Here is an 18,904-nt window from a genome sequence, read left to right as displayed (position 1 = left end):
GGGTAATTATTGAACAGCATTGAAGAGGAATTGGAGAACAGGCCCTTTAGGGGACGGACTGAGAAAGTACTTCAGGTGTTACATTTTCATACAATGTCATTTCATTTATAAGAACAAAAATCCCTCAATATGCAACTGACCATCGCATGAGGTGGATCTAGAAATCAACCCACGTGAGAAAGAGTCTCTGGCCGAATGGGACACACAGTAAGTTCATCTGCTACGTTGGAAATGAGAAAATATTTGCTGGTGTTGTTAACTACGCAACCTCATTGCCTGAGATTGCTAATGGATTCTTTGTTCGTATCTAGTGCAACCGTTGGCAAGGTGCCAAGGAGTCGGTTTATCTAGTGACTCTCACAAGCAGCTCAGACCTACCAGCTGGATCTCATCCCCACACTTTTGCCTGATGTCATTAAGCTGCTCCTCCAGTTTGTTTTTCTGCTGATTCAACCCACTGAGCACCTCCTGCACCTCCTGCCTCTGTTCCTGCAGCTTCTGCAGTTTTGTGCTCTCCTTGTCCACCTCATCCTCAAGCTCCTGAAACAGAGACAACTCAGTTCAGTTAGAGAAAAGGCAAGCAGACTGTGTCATTGTGGGCAGCTACAGTCTGCACAAACATAAACCGGGGCTTCTTGAAAAGATATTAAGGCACCATAACATTTCAGAAATAACTTTCTCAACATGACATTTGAAACCCAGATTGCCATCCAACACATTACAGAACCCGTTTGGTTGCATCCGTTTATTATACTAATCTCAGTTCATTACACTATTTTTGTATCATTCAATCACCAGGTCTTCAAAACACATCAAGTGCGTCACATGGCTACATTCTGCTAAATCATGTCTGCCAAATATGCTACAAACCAATCTGTTATCGGCCAGGAGATGCTTTTGTGTATTACCAGTACACAGGGGCACAAGGCCATGCAGAAAGCTGGATGCAGACAGTGGAGCAGTGGCAGCGGGTAGTGGGTTGGGTAGTAAGCAGATCGGAGAGGTAGGGAGATGCCAGGGTATGAACGGATTTGTAAACGAGCATGAAAATCTTTTTTGCAGTTTCCATTCTCAAAAATAGCTCTCCTGAGTAAAAGAACATCTGACATGGTTAGTACAGGATTGCCACTAAATTTATAATCCTGGCATTTTGATAAGTTACACTTTGATAGTTGACATTATTCACAATGGAAATTACACCACAGCCAACTGTGGGGGAAGAAAAAAACGAGGGTTTGTTGATCTCACATGGAAACAAAGCTGTCAGTCATTGGCAAAGTGGTGCAAACAGGTAGAAATGGGAAACTAACAACAACAAATTACATTTGTATAACACCTTTCACATCAGGAGGACGTCCCAAGGCATTGGACAATCAATGTTTCGGACCCGAGCTGGGGGTTGGAATTGGGGATGGTGGAGGGCAAGGGGGGGGAAGGAAGGTGGAGGGCAGGGAGGCGAAAAAAGAGGGTGACCGAAGGCACGGTCGAAGGAGGGTATTGAGATGGGTCTTGAAGGTGGCAAGGGAGGGGGCGAGGCGGAGGGACTGCGGGATGGAGTTCCAGAGGGTGGGGGCAGAGTGGCGGAAGGCCTGCCCACCAATGGTAGGGTGGGCGAGGCTGGGGACATGAAGCAAGCCGAAGCCCGCTGAGCAGACGGAGCGAGCAGGATGGTAGAGGGTAGGAGGTCGCAGAGGTAGGGGGAGCAAGGCCATGGAGGGCTTTGAAGGTGAGGACCAGGATCTTGAACTGTATCCTCTGTGTGATGGGAAGCCACGGATCAAGGAGGACAAGGAGGCAGATGGACAGAATGTCATTTGTCACTTAAACCAGGGCTGTTTCTTTTGTGGGCAGCACGGAAATCCGATTGGAGGGGTTCGTGAAGGGAGTGGCGGGAGAGGAAGGAGCGAAGCTGAGAAGCAATGATTTGTTCCAGGACCTCGGAGAGGAAAGGGAAGTTTGAGATGGGGCCGTAGTTTGAGAGCAAGGGATGGATCCAAGGAAGGTTTATTAAGGATAGGAGTGATGACGGACGTTTTTGGAGGGGTGGGAACGGTACCAGTGGACAGGAAGAGGTTTATGATGTCTGTGAGTAGGAGGTGCAAGGAGGCGGAGCTGGGAGGTAAAGAGAGGGGTAGGGATAACTAATATCGCCTTGTGCGTCGTGCTCAGCCACTGTCAAGAGCTCTAGGGCACTACCCTGTGTGAGGGGCGCTATATAAATGCAAGTTGTTGTAGCTGTCGTAGGAAATAAGCTGGATAAGTTTTGTGTCCCAACGAGGCCTCTATGACATTGCAATATCCTCCAGGAGGTGCCTGCCTTGTGCAAGGTGTCAGGCTTCGCACAATCTGCACATCCAGCTCTCACCGAGCAACGGTAACCATTAGAAACTAAATACTAAATACTACAGTTTGTTTATAAGATTGATGAAAAATCCAATACCTGCCCTTCAGGTAGGACGTAAATACTTCATTGCAGAAAATTATTTTTTCTCTTTCTAGTAAATAAAAGCAACTAAAACTGTAGATTTGTTAATATGCTTTCAATAAATAGCCTGTTAGAGCACACAACGCCTTGTGCCAATTACTTAAGATTGTTTCAAATCAAGTCACTTTGTCAGGACACGCTTTAAATAGACAGACAAGACATGCTACATCTCACTGAAAGGGACATAAACTTGTCAAATTTATTACTTCAGCTAAATTTTCATTGTACCTCTCCTGTTTAAGTGTTGTTTTAACATTTGTTTTAATGAACAAACAATTGTAGCAGTCGTCATTTTGTCCATCGTACCTGGGATGCTCGCTCCCCTAATGACTCGAATCCCATTGTCCTGCTCTTTTTCAAGAACAATGTCATTTTTCCAAATAGTTATCCAATACCCTTTTAAATGCAGTTGGGAACTCAGCTTTTATTAGTTGTTTGTGGTAATAAAACATTTCATAACCTACCAACCTTCTGTGGAACATTTCTTCTAACACCAACACCCTTTCATCTTCTGTTGATGATGTTCTATTTACCAATACAATCCAACTCTTCAAAATCTCCATTTGAATCCCCCCAAACACATACTTTCATGCAAATAGTTACCTCCCTCTTCCAGCCATAAGACAATTGCCAGTTTATTAATAATACATTGATATAACGTCTTTCACATGGGGAGGACATTTCAAACAGCCTTATAGGTTATACGTGTAGTGACTGTGTGTTTTGGAGATGAACAGAGAGCCATTGGCATACGTTTCCACGTGCAGAGAGCACTTGAACTCAAGCAGATGTTTGGGTATTTCCCAAATGTAAACTCACCCAATCACAGCTTGTAGACACCTCACAACATTTACTGAGAAAGTTTGATCCTTTTCCAATTCTCCCGTCCTTTCATCCAGAAATGGACGAGGGTGTGAGAAAGGAATTTGTTTCATAGAGGAAAAGAACTTAAAGATTTCCTCAAACTTAATTAGAAAAATATAAGCAGCTTATTATGCTTTGTAATGTACTAATCAAACTTAACAAAAGTAGCAACAGTGTTAGAGCATGAAACCCTCTAGAGAGGCTGGCTGGCAGGATCGTTCAGGATTTTGTGCAATATGTCTGCCGAGAAGGAACATTCAGTATAATAATAATAATAATCCTTGCATTTGATATAGCGCTTTTCACGTCGGGAGGACGTCCCAAAGCGCTTCACAGAGCACACTGTAAAGTGAATTGACTGTATATTTGTGGGCGAACGCGGCAGACAATTGCGCACAGCAATGTCCCACAAACAGTCGTAGATTGAAAATGATCAATTTATTATTGTTTTTGGTTTTGGAGAGTTTATTATTAGGCTCTGTGTGGAGTAAGGAAACTTGCCCAAGGTTTGGCCCTGACCCCTGGAATTGAACTCAGGTCACTCGCTTTCAAAGCGAGTGCTCTAACCACTGAGCTACAGGACTCCTTGCATTTGATACAGCGCCTTATCTCATCTGTCATTCGTTTCAAACTGTTTCACAGAATATACTGTGAAGTGAATTCACTGCTCACAGCAGCATCCCACAAACAGTCGTGGATTAAAGTGACCAATTTATTATTATTATTATTGAAGGGATTATTACCACGTAAAAGCGATCCGCCAATCAATTAACAACCAGGTTCCTACTTACTGCTGGTAAACAAAAGTGTGTGGAGTAAGTAAACTTGTCCAACATTTTGCCGTGCTCGGGAATGGATTCCAGGTCTTTCGCTTGCAAGGCGAGTGCTCCAACCACAGAGCTACAGGACTCCACAATCTCACTATTGTGCCCCACAAATCTTACAGCCCTAATAAACAACGCCTACAAAGATGCATAAAATGGGAAAGTAAACACCCCCACAAATCAAACATTATTTTGGGAATAAAGCTAGTCACAATTTAATGAGACTGAAACTGGTTTGAAAAGGACCACTTGTGAAGGCAAGGCAAGCTCGACAAAAGCTTTACAAAATGTATGATTAAGAGCATCAAACCTGGTCTGTCATGAATAATCCTCCCTAGTAATAGAAGCCAGAAAGAAATGATGAACTCTTCAGTTAGCGCCTCAGAAAGAGAGACAGAGAGAGAGAGAGAGAGAGTGTGTGTAATGGGAAGTTGACGGAATTCCTTCCAACCACACTAATGGATTTGGCTGACAACTCAACATTGCGAAACAAAATGCAGGCAATACCTTTCACGAATAGTTCCCTCTGTAAATAAAAAAATAAAAATCATATTCACCATCAGCAATAAAATAATTGGAAACAAATAAAACAATTACTGGCATCTGGTTCCAATTATTTCACCTAAACAGATTTTAATGGCCATTGTTTCTTTCACAAGGTTTTCATTCCCATAAACTTTAATTCATTTTCCCCAAATCCCACTGCACCTACCAAATATCATTTGTTTTCCCAGAGAATATGAATCTGACCCTGCTTCTGCCCCTGATCCTAGAAGGAAATCTCAACCCATAAAATACACATTTGTCAGAATTAGACTGACAGGTTTGATGCAACAAAGCATCTGCGGTATCAAAAAAAGCTCACAACTAAATATTGAGGTGATGTGAGGATCATCTTTGTGTGGGAATTTTGCTGCACTACGTAATCTTCCAAACCCACCACCTAAAAACACAGCAGACGGAGGGAGGGAAAAGCTGGAAATGCAATTTATTCAATTAAGCTCTAGTCTATAAACCCTGGTATGGATTTATAATGAACCTGTTCAGAGAGAGAGACAAGAGAGAGAGAGAGAGCAAAAAACAGCACACATTCTGCCAAATATAAAGACCTTGATGGTTTTGCCGGTAAAAGATTTTAAAAAAAACCTCGCATTTGATATGGGGCTTTCCTCACCAAGGGATGTCTCAAATTGCTTCACAGGATTTATTGTAAAGTGAAGCAAATGTTTTCATTTGTAGGCAAATGTAATTAAGTTGCAACCAAGAGATGAAAGAGATGAAAGCAAGTTTCTTAAAATGTGGGAGATCCAATTTAGCAATGACCAAAATTAAACCCCACTGAAAATCAGTCCAGCTTTGTTGTTCTTTCTGCTAATTTCAGTGAAGAATTATTCAGAGCAAATCTACCCCCAAAAGCACAATGCTTGCTGCATGCTGCAATTTCCTGGTTCCAATACGTGTGGGTCTGACTGAAACATTATTTTGGTTTACAAGCAAATAAAAGCTACAAGAAAATAGTCTAGTCTGTCACTCCAGTGCAATGTTGGGGGAGCCCCGAATTGTCAGAGGTGCTGTCCTTTGGATGAGACTTGAAATTGAGGTCCCATCTGCCTATTCAGGTCGAGGTAGGCAGGCAGGCGGAATAGAGGAAGGGAGTTCCAGAAGTTAAAGGGAGTAAAATCCGAACACAGTAGCCACTGAAGGTAGTGCAGGAGAGAGGGCAGGGCCATGAGGAGAGGAATCAGGTCAGAGAGAGGCAGGCGCTGGGGCCTGAAGGGATCTAATAATAATAATTCAAGCATTTGATATAGCGCTTTTCACATCTTCGAGACGTTTCAAAGCGCCTCACAGAATATATTGTAAAGGGAATTGACTGTATATTTGTGGGCGAAACGCGACAGCCAATTACACACAGCAGTGTCCCACAAACAGTCATGGGTTGAATGACCAAATTATTATTTATTTATTTTGACGGGATTATATATAAAATGCTGGACTCAATTATGAAACAGCTTGACTCTGGAATAGGAAAACAATAGGGTGGGTATTCTGGAAGGATGAGCTAAGGGCTCTCCTCATCCTACCCTCCTGTGATCTCTTGTGACAACAAATCTGATGAAATTACATTAAACTCCATGAGACCCTCATAAATCATCTGCAAAATCCATTTATTTCACAGGGTTGTGAGGAGCTCATTATATGAGTTTTCTGTGGATCAATGCAACTAATTTATTCCAAAGGAGAATTAAAAAAAATTGGTATATCACAGAACTAGCCAGACACTATACAATTTATCCACATAATTATTTAGTCGCATTATTTAGTTTTCTTAAAAAATGTAATAAATGCAATAACGCTTTATTCAACTTGCGTTGGCAGAAGGCTCACAATATTTAGCAGTTTATTTTTATTCAGGTCCTATTTACTGAATAAATAAATGAGAACCAATGGGAAGCTCAAATATAATGTGAAAATATTTGGTATTCATGAATTGAGACAATTTCAATGGATGATGGACATTATTTGTGAATCCATTAGTAACTGGAAGTGCAGGCCGTTAGCAATCTGGTTCTCATGTTATTTAAGAGATGAGCAAAGCCTGCATTAGTCTCTCCCAGTTGGCACATGCCTCCCTGCCCCTGGTCTGTCCTCCTATTGGGATGCGGGTGGGTGCACAGGGAATGGGTGCCCTCCAGTACCCTCCCGAATGGCAGATTGTTCTTTGTTGATGTATGAGGATCAGTACTGAGAGGCAGCACAGCTCCTTATACAAGGTGCCACCACATAGGAACTGCCAATAAAACAGTGAGCAAAAGGGTTCAGCATTTTTGGTAGCGTGACCTCGCTTCCATACAAGGGCACAACTAGCAGAGGATGCTATAGAAGCAGGAATCTTGGCAGATTCTCCCATACTTAACCCTAGGAGGAACCAGAGCCAGTTTAATCTCCTTACGTAGTTCCATCTGAAACCATCAATTTCACCATGATCTGGGATTCAATTTCACCTCCCAAAACACACAGTCTTTACAATTTACAGTGTATCCTGTGAAACGCTTTGAGATGTCACAACGACGTGATAAGGCAACTGTATTAAATGCAAGGATTATTACATATGTGCACGCGCATTTTATATTTTATACACAGGTAGAAAAACCTTTAAAAAGCACCTTTCTAGAAATTCTAGAAGACGTGATAAGGGGCTATATCAAATGCAAGGATTACTTTTATTACTGTTATTATGCCAGGGCAGTGTACAATTGGGTTCAGCCATCAACAGAACACAAATAAAGCTCCCTTGGCAACAGAACGTGACTTTCTTGCTCTCCTGGATAATAAAACAGGGTTTGCCAGCAAGACAGGGAGCAAAACAGTTTAATGCATTTAATCTTCGTGACATTTCCCATGTACCACAATAAACTTCTTCATAACATGAGATGCAAAGCTGGTTATTTTTTCTATGGGATTATATCCTGAAGCCAGTGAAACTATGATACAGTTTCCATAGATACACTAACAAACAAATCTGATAGAACTCAATGGATTTCCTTTCAAATAATTACATAGGTGTGATATCTGAAAAGTAAACTTCAAGAACATTCACTAATTCCTCAACCAATCACCTCCCGGTGGAACCTGGGAGTCCCAGGCAGTGTCAATGGCTGTGGCTTCCTCCCAATATCCAATACCCAGATAACATTGATCATTCAAGCTTTGCGGGATGTCACTGCGCAAATTGGCTGCTGCGTTTACTCACAAAATACACAGTCACTACACTTTACAGTATATCCTGTGAAGTGTTTTGAAACGTCTTGACTATGTGATAAGGCACTAAATAAAATACAAGGATTATTTGAGGCACTAATTTCCTTTAGATACAGACCAGTTCTTTACATTCAAGAAGGTGAATAACCAGCAATGGCCACTCTAACTAAAGTCTAATCAGTTTCTGGCTTTTGCTACAGGACACAAGAATCCAAATTCTATTCAGTTCCAAAAACAACATAAACTCTCAGTTCTGATGAAAGTTCTGTTCAAAAACGTTAACTCATTCTCCTCTCCATAGATGCTGCCTGACCTGCTGAGAGTTCCCAGCGACTTCTATTTTTATTTTAAACTCTCCAAAGGCTTGTGTGAATTTTTCAATGGCTGTTGCACATACGCATACACAAATAATCCCAAAAAGCAGTGCTGCATTAATTTGTATTGATTATACAACAGCTTAATATGTATGTAATGTGAAACACAGTTTTTCCAATGGCTCCAACCCAAACATGACAAAAGCTGGAGTATGAGGAATTCATTCCTATAATGTAGCTGATGCACAGTGTATATGGCAAACAACTATACACGAGAAGTGGCTGAAGTAGTCAAATTAAAAGATTTAGGAGACTGCTAGGAAGTGGATAATAAACATAATAGATAGAAGATAAGGGCAAATACACCTGGCTGAATGAAACGCACAAATATGGAAGTATATCTGATGCAGGAATGGAATATAGAATTTGTTAAACAAAATTAAATCATCCAATTAAAAGACAAACCCAGACCTTTTGTGTAAGATAATCAAACAATGTGCAGCCGGCGGAGGAAACTGCAGGGCTATTGTTTATAAAGATTATCCTGGAAATGCTGCAGTAAGAGGAGAGCCAAGCTCTGCACTGTTAACAATCTCAGGTGCGTCACTGTGTTATGACAGTAAGCAAACTGGCCGTTTCCCAAAGGGCAGAGACAGCAAAGACAGTGATACACAGACCAGAAAATACATTCGATATCCAAAATGTATTCAAATTTACTCTCTTTTTTAAAAAAAATCAAAACCCACACAATACTGTGCTTTTCCCCCCACCCCTGAGAGGACTAAATAGTTCCATCGGAAACCCAAAAAAAGGAACGGAAATTGAGCTGTTATTTATAGGAAAAGATTAATTGCAACCTTCTCAGCTTCGTTGAACTGTCAAAAGATATTTAACAAGAGATTCAATGAAATGTTGATTACAGCCCAGGTCTTTGGTTTGCAATTAACTGATAGATGCTTTTTCTATTAAATTGGGAGCATAATGTCTTGAGTCTTTAATCATGTAATTATCTTTATTGTCCCTGTAAACGTTAGGCAATGATGTTCATTTCATTTTATTTCAGATTCTGGATGTGATTAATGTGCTTAAAGCTAAAAGGCAAAAAAAGAAATAGCTTGCTGACAATTTTGCAGTTTCAGTCGGAAAATACTGCAAAGAAACAAAAACTCTCCCACCATTCAGCTGCTTTCTCCACATCTCTTCTTCACTGCGCAGGTCTGTGGTTATATAATTTCTATGGAAGGGGATTGGCAGTGCGAAGGTGTTCCAATGTTCCCTTGTGAGCAGGTCTATAAATAGGTTAGTGTAGGGCATATGTGCATGTGCATATGGTGGGGGGGGTAATAATAATAATCCTTGCATTTGATATAGTGCTTTTCACGTCTTCTAGACATCTTAAAGCTCTTCACAGAATATGCTGTAAAGTGAATTGACTGTATATTTGTGGGTAAAACGCAGCAGCCAATTGCGCACAGCAATGTCCCACAATCAGTCGTGGACTGAAAATGACCAATTTATTATTGTTTTTGGTTTTGGAGGGATTATTATTAGGCTCTGTGTGGAGTAAGGAAACTTGCCCAAGGTTTCCCCCTGCCTGGAATTGAACCCAGGTGTCTAGCTTGCAAGACGAGTGCTCTAACCACTGAGCTACAGGACTCCACAAGATAGGTAGATAGGTAATAAATTGGCTGCCAAATTCCGCTACAAAATACGCAGTCACTACACCTTACAGTAAATCAATGGTTGAAGATCATCTGAAATAAACCGTTGCACAGGTGACAGCCTCACATGTCGAGAACATTAAAAGCCAAACTGTATTCATTTTCTTCCTCTTTCACTCTCAGCCCCACATGGAGACCAAAACATTCCGGCTTCCGAGCTATTGATCACTATGTGGAGTTTTCCACAACGCGGTACTATTCTTGGCCGAGTGTTGATACCATCCCATGTGGGGGGGGCGAGGGGTTTGGTGGGGGAGGCAGAGGCCAGTTCAATACTGCCCATCTCTGTAATGTTATCAGTGTTATCAGATAACTTTCATATTAATTGGAAGTATGGATAGTGGAGGTGGTTCAGAGTTGAATATTGATCACAGTGACACTCAAGCCACATAACAGATAAGAGGCAAATTCCGATTCAGTTACAGTTAAGTTGTTCTAGAATAATGGTGCAAGCAGCAGCTGTGGTTGGGGGGGCGGTAACCAGAGGACACAGATTTAAAATAATTGGCAAAACAACCAGAACGTTTTTTTACCCAGAGTTGTTACGTCTAGAATTCACTGCCTGAAAGGGTGGTGAAAACATTTGATATTAGCTTTCAAAAGGGAATTGGATAGGTACTTATACAGCTATTTGTGAGAGGCCCTTTAAAGCGATTTTCTGTCTAGCAACTTCCACTCGATAACAATAAAGTTTTTTTTTGTTATTTTAAAAAAAACAGCATTGTACAAAACACACTTAAACCAAAATCAATAATTAATATCAGCAAAATGTCCCAGGAGCAATAGTTGGGAATTGGCCAAAATGTCAGATAATGTACATTATGTAAGTTATGGGGGAGAAGTGAAGGAGTGGTACGGAACCCATCATACACTCTTTAATTAAAAAGGGCTTTAATTAATACAACTTTATATTTGTCACAAGTTTCAAAATAGGATAAATCTCTCAAAAGATTACAAAGTTACGAGAAAGGAAATCAGTTTGCAACCTGCTCCCCAAATGCTTCTACAGAGAGAATATTATGCTGAATTGCACAGCTAAATAAATAAGAGCACGGCTACGCATTTTATCTGCTGTCACGTTGCCGTGATGTGTGGCAACAGCAATCTGTCGCGCTGCTGAAACATTGTAATCTTGCTGACACGAAATGGAAAAGGAGAAGGATTTTCCCCACCACGGTAACATGCCCAGCACATCTGTGATGGAGGTGGATAAATAGCCGGGTGCTGTCATTTATTGAAACAAAATGGCTAAATCAGAAAAAACAAAAGCACACAAAGAAAATAGAGCCGGAGGATTGAACACCACAATATCCATCAGGAAACCATGCCCAGCCAAGTCCGCTATGGTAACCAGGGGCAAATGGCAATGAACAACGTTTTGACATCTTCCATGGGTATGCTTCACTGATCCATCAACAACCGTCACTGCTGTTGATGTGCCAGGATTCTGGGAGCAGGGAAGAGGTCAATCCACCGCTCAACACAAGGTCGGGATAAGACAAATATCACATCTGCATATCAATAGGTCTCGATTGTTTTTAAAAAAGCAAATAAAGCCACATGGCAATATTAAACGCTATAGCTGTGCGATGCTGTCAGGGTGCTCACACACTGAGCCGGCCAGGGTAGGCAGGTTCCCATCTATATCTCCCACCTGATGGTCATTCGAGGGTTAAACAAAACTACCCTGGCATCTGAGAAGGGGGGAGGGGGTGGAAGTGGGGGAGGGGAACAAAGACCTGAAGGACAACATGACTTTGCAGATGAACAAGACTAAAATGTAAAAATAGATCAATGATTGCTTACCTGCACCTCACTGCTTCTCTGTGTGATGCTCTCCTCTTTTTCCTTGATCTCTTGCTCCACTCCGCTTTTTTCTCTGAAAGACCAGCAGACAAGGCAGGTGTATTTAAGGACTTGGGACACAGTGGGGACAGCCAGCCAGCCCCCAAATCCCGATTCGCCCTTCAAATGCATCTTCACACAGCGATGTGGTACCAGACAGCCTGGCTTAGACCTCCACAGCCTCAGAACTGCGTTCTCTGTAACTATCAATGGAAAACACGATTCGGGGACGAATGAAATGCTCTAATCTCAGGAATGGGATTCGATGAAATAGAGAGAGACTCACACTCACATACAGAGTGAGAGAGACACACGCACATATATATATATATATATATATATAGACACACACACACAGTGAAAGAGAGAGACACACAAAATCAATGAGACAATTTCTCACCAGGATGTCATGGTTGCTATAGAGCCTCAGCTAATAGAAACCAGAGTTTGGGGGGAGAAGGAGGAGCTATAAAGATCATCTCACCATTAAATGCAGCGTTACCTTCACCCTTAAACAGGCAATGTTAAGCCGCCATTCAGCACAAAATTACTTGCTTTCGATAAGCACCTGAATTGTCACACAAATAGTACTTTCCTACAATAAACCCATTCATCTTATTTCCACGTAAATACCTTCAGCTCCCAATAATACAATTGCTTTATACTTAACCTGGGTTTCTAATGTACGCACACAATAGAAATCAGCGACTTTACATTAACCTTCAACACCCCATTCATTGTAGAACATTTAGAGAATATTTGGTAGTTTACCACTTTTGGCCACTGATATTTTACTCCTCCATCAACAACTGCAAGACTACATTTGTATAACGCCTTTCATGGTGAGAGGACATCCCAAGGCACTGGACAGTGACAGCATTTCAGACACAAGCTGGGGTCGGGGGGAGAAGGGAGGGAAGGGGAACAGAAGTGGCCGATGGCATGGTCGAAGAGGAGGGTTTTGAGGCGGGACTTGAAGGAGGCTAAGGAGGGGGCGAGGCGGAGTGACTGGGGGATGGAGTTCCAGAGGTTGGGGGCAGAGTGGCTGAAGACTCTCCCGTCAATGGTGGGGCGGGTGGGTCGGGGGACGTGGAGCAGCCAGAGCCAGCTGAGCAGAGGGAACGGGCGGGTTGGTAGGGGGTTAGGAGGTTGCAGAGGTAAGGTGGAGTGAGGCCATGGAGGGCTTTGTATGTGAGGACCAGGATCTTAAACTGGATCCTCTGAAGGATAGGGAGCCAATGGAGTTGGGCGAGAGTGGGGGAGATGGGGTCACGGAGTTTGGTGGGGGAGAGGACACGGGCTGCAGAGTTCTGGATTATCTGCAGCTGCGGAGGGAGGAGTTGGGAAGGCCGACGCGCAGGGCGTTTGCATAGTCGAGCCTGGAGGTGATGAAGGCTTCAACAAGAGTTTCAGAAGCCTGAGGGGTGAGGGAGTGATGGAGTCGTGCGATGTTACGGAGGTGAGGGAAGGCAGAGTGGGTCACGGCTTGGATGTGGAGCTTTACAAACAAACCAGGATTTGTCACATTATCTCCATGTGACAGAGACATTGATTTCAGCTACAAATACAACCTTCATTTCATTCTTTTTTAAAAGAGCAAATCTGACAATTTTAGCAACTGGCCAGGTATCTTTCTCATCTTATTCTCTTCTCTGTCTCCCCCCCCCCACACCCCTCTGCAACCTCCCCCCCCACAATCTCCCCCCACACCCCTCCCCTACAATCCCCCCCACACCCCCCCACAATCCCCCCCACACCCCTCCCCTACAATCCCCCCCCACAATCCCCCCACACCCCTCCCTACAATCCCCCCCCACAATCCCCCCCCCTACAATCTCCCCCCCCCCCCCCCCCCCCCACACCCCCCCCACACCCCCCCCCCCCCCCCCCCCCCCCACACCCCCCCCCCCCCCCCCCCCCCCCCACAATCCCCCCCCCCCCCCACAATCCCCCCTACAATCCCCCCCCACACACACAGAGCTCACCGGGTAGTGGATGGCGAGCGATGCCGCGGAGACTTTAAACAGTCTCTGACAACTCGCATCATCTCTGCAGCACATCCCGGACCCGAGTCCAACACATCACCAGCAGCACAGCCCCCAACACAGCCCTCCTGTCCCCCCACCACCCACCAGAGGGTCTCCCAATCTAACCCTTCATTCCTCCTGGTCCTGTGTGTGGAGATCTCGGGCTTCACCTCTACACAATCTGTTCAGACATCAGGAAACAGTAAGTCACATGGAAACACCGGCCCTGGAGCCTCAGCACTGGGTTTAGTCATTCAATTCACTTACTCGTGATTCGTCTTTGGGGGGTGTGGGGGTGTTCTCTCTGATGGTCCCACAGGATGTGTGGCTTTCAAGGTAAAGATGTGAAGCGCTTTGGGATATCTCGACAACGTGATAAAGCGCTATATCAAAGGCTCAGCTTTTTTTGTTATTAAGATGTGAATTTATATACATGTATGTGTGTTTGTGTATATTGTATAATATATATTCCAGGCAATGAGATATATAAAATACACACACAATAAGATCAGCTGAAGGAGGCTGCACATCAAAAACAACCGCCCACTAAACCCCTTCTTATTTTCAGACAGGAAGTGAAACTCTCAATCCCCTCCTCCAAAGCACAGGTGTTTAAAGCAGATCTCAACCCCCTCCTGAAACAGACCATAACACAGTCACTAAATGTACAGGACAACAACAACTTGCACCTGTATAACGCTGTCCGTGCGGGGTAACTTGCACCTGTATAACGCTGTCCGTGCGGGGTAACTTGCACCTGTATAACGCTGTCCGTGCGGGGTAGCGTCTCAGAGTGCTTGAGGGCAACACAAAGACTCATTGCTTTGGGTAGTTATTGATCCACTGACACTCTCCCCTCAACACACACACCTGATAAAGGAACCAGTCACAATTCTAGATTAACTCTCAAATTGATTTTATCCCCTGTCTTCAGAGGACAATTTGTTTATCGATTTGTCAAATATGACTCAGTGAAATATTGATCATGTATCAAAGATCTCAGTTTACTAATTTAACCCATCCCGGCATCATTAAAACAACCAAACTTCAGCCATAATTTCACAAAGGATGTCTTTGTCACATTGTTTTAAACAGCACCTTGTTTTAAAAAAGAGTTACCCAGTTAAAGAATTTAAAAGTTACCATTAACAACAACAACAATTTGCATTTATATAGTACCTTATTGATTAAAAAAAATAAAAATCAGCACTTTGCAATAACACAGAACATATACTATTTGATACTTTATAAAATACTTTCACATCTTTTTGACGTCTCAAAGCGCTTCACAGAACACACTGTAAAGAGAATTGACTGTATATTTGTGGGCGAACGCGGCAGCCAATTGCGCACAGCAATGTCCCACAAACAGTCGTGGATTGAAAATTACCAATTTATTATTGTTTTGTTTTTTGAAGGGATTATTATTAGGCTCTGTGTGAAGTAAGGAAACTTGCCCAAAGTTTCACCCTCTGCCTGGAATTGAACCCAGGTGTCAAGCTTGCAAGACGAGCGCTCTAACCACTGAGCTACAGGACTCCACTTTGCAACTTAACAACAACAAAATTACATTTGTATAGCGCCTTTCACATCGGGAGGACATCCCAAGGCGCTCGACAGACAATGATACAGACCCAAGTTGGGATTGGGGAGGGTGGAGGGTGGGAAGCAGGGAGATCGAAGGCACAGTCGAAGAGGAGGGTTTTGAGATGGATTTTGAAGATGGCGAGGGAGGAGGCGAGATGGAGGGACTGCGGGATGGAGTTCCAGAGGGTGGGGGCAGAGTAGCAGATGCCCGCCTGCCAATGGTGGGGCAAGTGAGGTGGGGGACGTGAAGCAGACCGGAGCCTGCTGCTCAGAGGGAGCGAGCACGATGGTAGGGTTGGGAGGTCACAGAGGTAGAGGGGAACAAGACCATGGAGGGATTTGAAGGTGAGGACCAGAATCTTGAACTATATCCTCTGTGTGATGGGAAGCCAATGGAATCAGGCGAGGATGGGGGTGATGGGGTCACAGAGCCTGGTGCGGGAGAGGACACAGATTGCAGAGTTCTGGATGATCTGCAGCCTGTGGAGGGAGGAGATGGGGGCCAACAAGCAGGGAGTTTGCATAGTCAAGCCTGGATGTAATGAAAGCATGTATAAGGGTCTCGGGGGCCTGCGGTGTGAGACAGTGGTGGAGCCGAGCGATGTTGCGGAGGTGGGGGAAGGCAGAGCAGGTCATGGCACAGATATGGGGTAGAAAAGATAGTTTATGATCAAACAAGACCCCAAGATTCTGGACTGGCTTAGCAAAGTGGAGTGTGCAAACCATGGATGGTGATACTGTCAGTGCCTGAGGTGAGAAGAAGCTGACGGGAGCCAATCAGGAGAGCCTCGGTCTTGTTGACGTTCAATTGTAGAAAGTTAGCTCTCATCCAGGACTTGATGTCTAACAGACATTCTATCAGTACAGCAGTGGTCCTGGAGTCAAAGGTGGAGGCAGAGAGAGAGAGAGAGAGTTGGGTGTCATCCGCATACATATGGAAATTGACCCGATGACTGCGGATGATGTCACCAAGGGGGAGAATGTAGATATTGAGGAGGGGACCAAGGACACAGCCCTGAGTAACACCGCACAAGACAGTCCGGGGGCTAGAGGAGAGAAGAAGCCGTTTGCGGAAGTGCAGGCGGTGTGAGAGGTACGATCTGAACCAGTCAAGGACAGCGCCGCGAAGGTTGAGGTGAGAGGAGAGGCGGTGGATGAGGATAGAGTGGGTCAATGGTGTCGAAAGCAGCAGAGAGGTCAAGGAGGACGAGGAGGCAGAGGGAGCCCTGGTCACAGATGGACAGAATGTCTTTGTCACCTTGACCAGGGCTGTTTCTGTCCTGTGGGCGGCACGGAAACCTGATTGGAGGGGTTCGTGAAGGGAGTGGCGGAAGAGGAAGGAGCGAAGCTGAGAAGCAACAACTCATTCCAGGACCTTGGAGAGGAAAGGGAAGTTTGAGATGGGACGGTAGTTTGAGAATTACATTGTCAGCAATGTAAAGGGAAGTCACTGAACTTTAAAAGAAACCAGATCAACAGCATAGGAACTGCCTTTCCTCCCAGATCCTTTAATACCCTGACTTCCTAAATAATGATCTCTTCCCCTCTATCTCACTGTTCTAATCAATAGTCTGCAGTGACAGCCATCTGAGTCAGCACCTTCCAGATTCACTCAAACTCTTTTGCAGGAGACGTGCAATGTAGGGAACAAATGGATAATAATAATCCTATCTTTTTTGATAGTGCACCTTTCACCGCAAAGTGCTGCACAGCGTTGTGACTATTCTGTAGGCGAACCCCTACTACAACAACAATTTGCATTTATATAGCGTCCCCTCACGGAGGGTAGCGTTCCAGAGCCCTACTCTCTGATGGGAATACAGCTGCACTCCTACCTCACCAGGCACTTTCATTTATTATTTCTCTGTCCAAGTCCCCAAAGATACGCTACGGTCACAGAGGGAGGTTGAGACAAGACCGATAATGCAAGGATTAGTATTTATTACTCAACACTTGTTGCATAAACTGAGCGTATGTGTCTCTAGCCCTCAGTGATGACCTTTATTCCATCTTTATTTTGTAGAAGCAGCACAGCATTCAAATCAAGTGCTTATCACTATTTGCTCCATGACTAAAGAGCCTGATAATACAGCTGTTTGAACAAGCTAATCCCACAGCACCCAAATATATTCATTAAAACAATGTGAACTACATTCTCGAGTGCTATGGCCAAAAGCTATTATAGGCAAAGAAATGACTACTTGCATTAGCCTAAAATTGGATCCATTTATCAGACAATGGATACAATGGTTTTGCAGAGTCTGTTTTATTTAGCATCTAGTGTATAAAACACAAACAAATTAAAAGCTTCAAAATCAATTGACTCATTGAATCATACTCAGCATATTGCAGGACAAGCGGTTGGGAACGTACCTGGAGTTGGAGCTGGTCATTCTACTCACTGATAGCGTTTCCGGTTACTTTAACTTTGCTCCCTTATTAACTTAAATATCTTTGAAATCATTTTGTAACAGACTAGTTGAAATAGTCACTCCTTAAAAACCATCCCAGAGGCCCTCTGCCTCACCCCCTCCCTCATCTCCTTCAGGACCCATCTCAAGACTATCCTCTTTGTCTGTGCCTTTGGTCCTCCTCCAACCCCCATTCCCCTCGACTCCAACCCCCAGCTCAGGTGCAAACCCTTCACTGTCCAGTGCCTTGGGATGTCGTTCCGATGTGAAAGGTGCTGTATAAATGCAAGTTGTTTCTGTTGTTAAAATGTCTGTTTACAGCACTCTCGCTTCTAATCAGAAATTTGTAGGTTTGAGCTCCATTTAGACCAGGCTGACACACCAATTCATCTTCGGATTGAGAATAAACTTTGAGCATAATTAAAATTTGTTGGTTCAGAGCCACCATGAATCAAGTCACAAACTGGATGGAAGCCAAAAATATCTTGAGGGAATGCAGTGAGCAAAAGTGAAATAAAACAAAGTAGAACCAATGTGACCTTAACATATTTCAAGGTTGTGCACATTCGTCTTAACTAGGCTTTAACAGAGCAACAGAAACAAAAAGCAGTGAAGCAATACCAGAGATCTCGTGCTTTCTTTCAGCCCTAACCTAACCCTGATCTGATACCAGCAGATCAGTTATCAGGCACCCGCAGCCCTTCAGAGTCAAGCAATCGGCTTACAAAAAATCTCGTCCTGCATTTGCTCTGGGCCTTTCTCTAACATTCGAGGACATGTACATGCCAGAAGGAGCTCAGCAGGAGCTCAGAGCTTGGGCTGTGTGACAAATTCTCTGGCAGCACTTTCAATGGACTCCAAGTCAACACACCAACCTAGCCTTGTTAAATACATTGACATAAGATGACCCCTTGGACTTCCAGTGAAAGTGACAAAGTGACAACGACCCTCCCCTCTGTTGCTGCTGTCGCTACAGGGAGAACATGAAGCAGTCGCAACAGATCAGTGAACTGCGAGATCCACAGCTGTGACAGCACTAGCGAAAGCCACAGTAATCCCAGGGT

At 43.8% G+C, this 18,904-nt stretch overlaps 1 protein-coding gene across 1 annotated transcript in view; it reads right to left on the bottom strand.

The window, feature by feature from the left end:
• eps15 (epidermal growth factor receptor pathway substrate 15) overlaps nucleotides 1-18,904 on the bottom strand; it is a 56,887-nt gene that overhangs the window by 12,723 nt on the left and 25,260 nt on the right. Inside the window, exons 13-14 of the mRNA XM_007899959.2 lie at nucleotides 11,777-11,849; nucleotides 379-540 (exon numbers count right to left, since the gene is read on the bottom strand). Of these exons, the coding sequence (XP_007898150.1) occupies nucleotides 379-540; nucleotides 11,777-11,849 (235 nt within the window). The remainder of the gene's footprint in view (nucleotides 1-378; nucleotides 541-11,776; nucleotides 11,850-18,904) is intronic.

This window comes from Callorhinchus milii, unplaced genomic scaffold (assembly GCF_018977255.1).
Source record: "Callorhinchus milii isolate IMCB2004 unplaced genomic scaffold, IMCB_Cmil_1.0 Scaffold5, whole genome shotgun sequence".
In the NCBI taxonomy this organism is placed as follows: domain Eukaryota; kingdom Metazoa; phylum Chordata; class Chondrichthyes; order Chimaeriformes; family Callorhinchidae; genus Callorhinchus; species Callorhinchus milii.
This window is presented reverse-complemented; position numbering and strand designations above follow the sequence as displayed.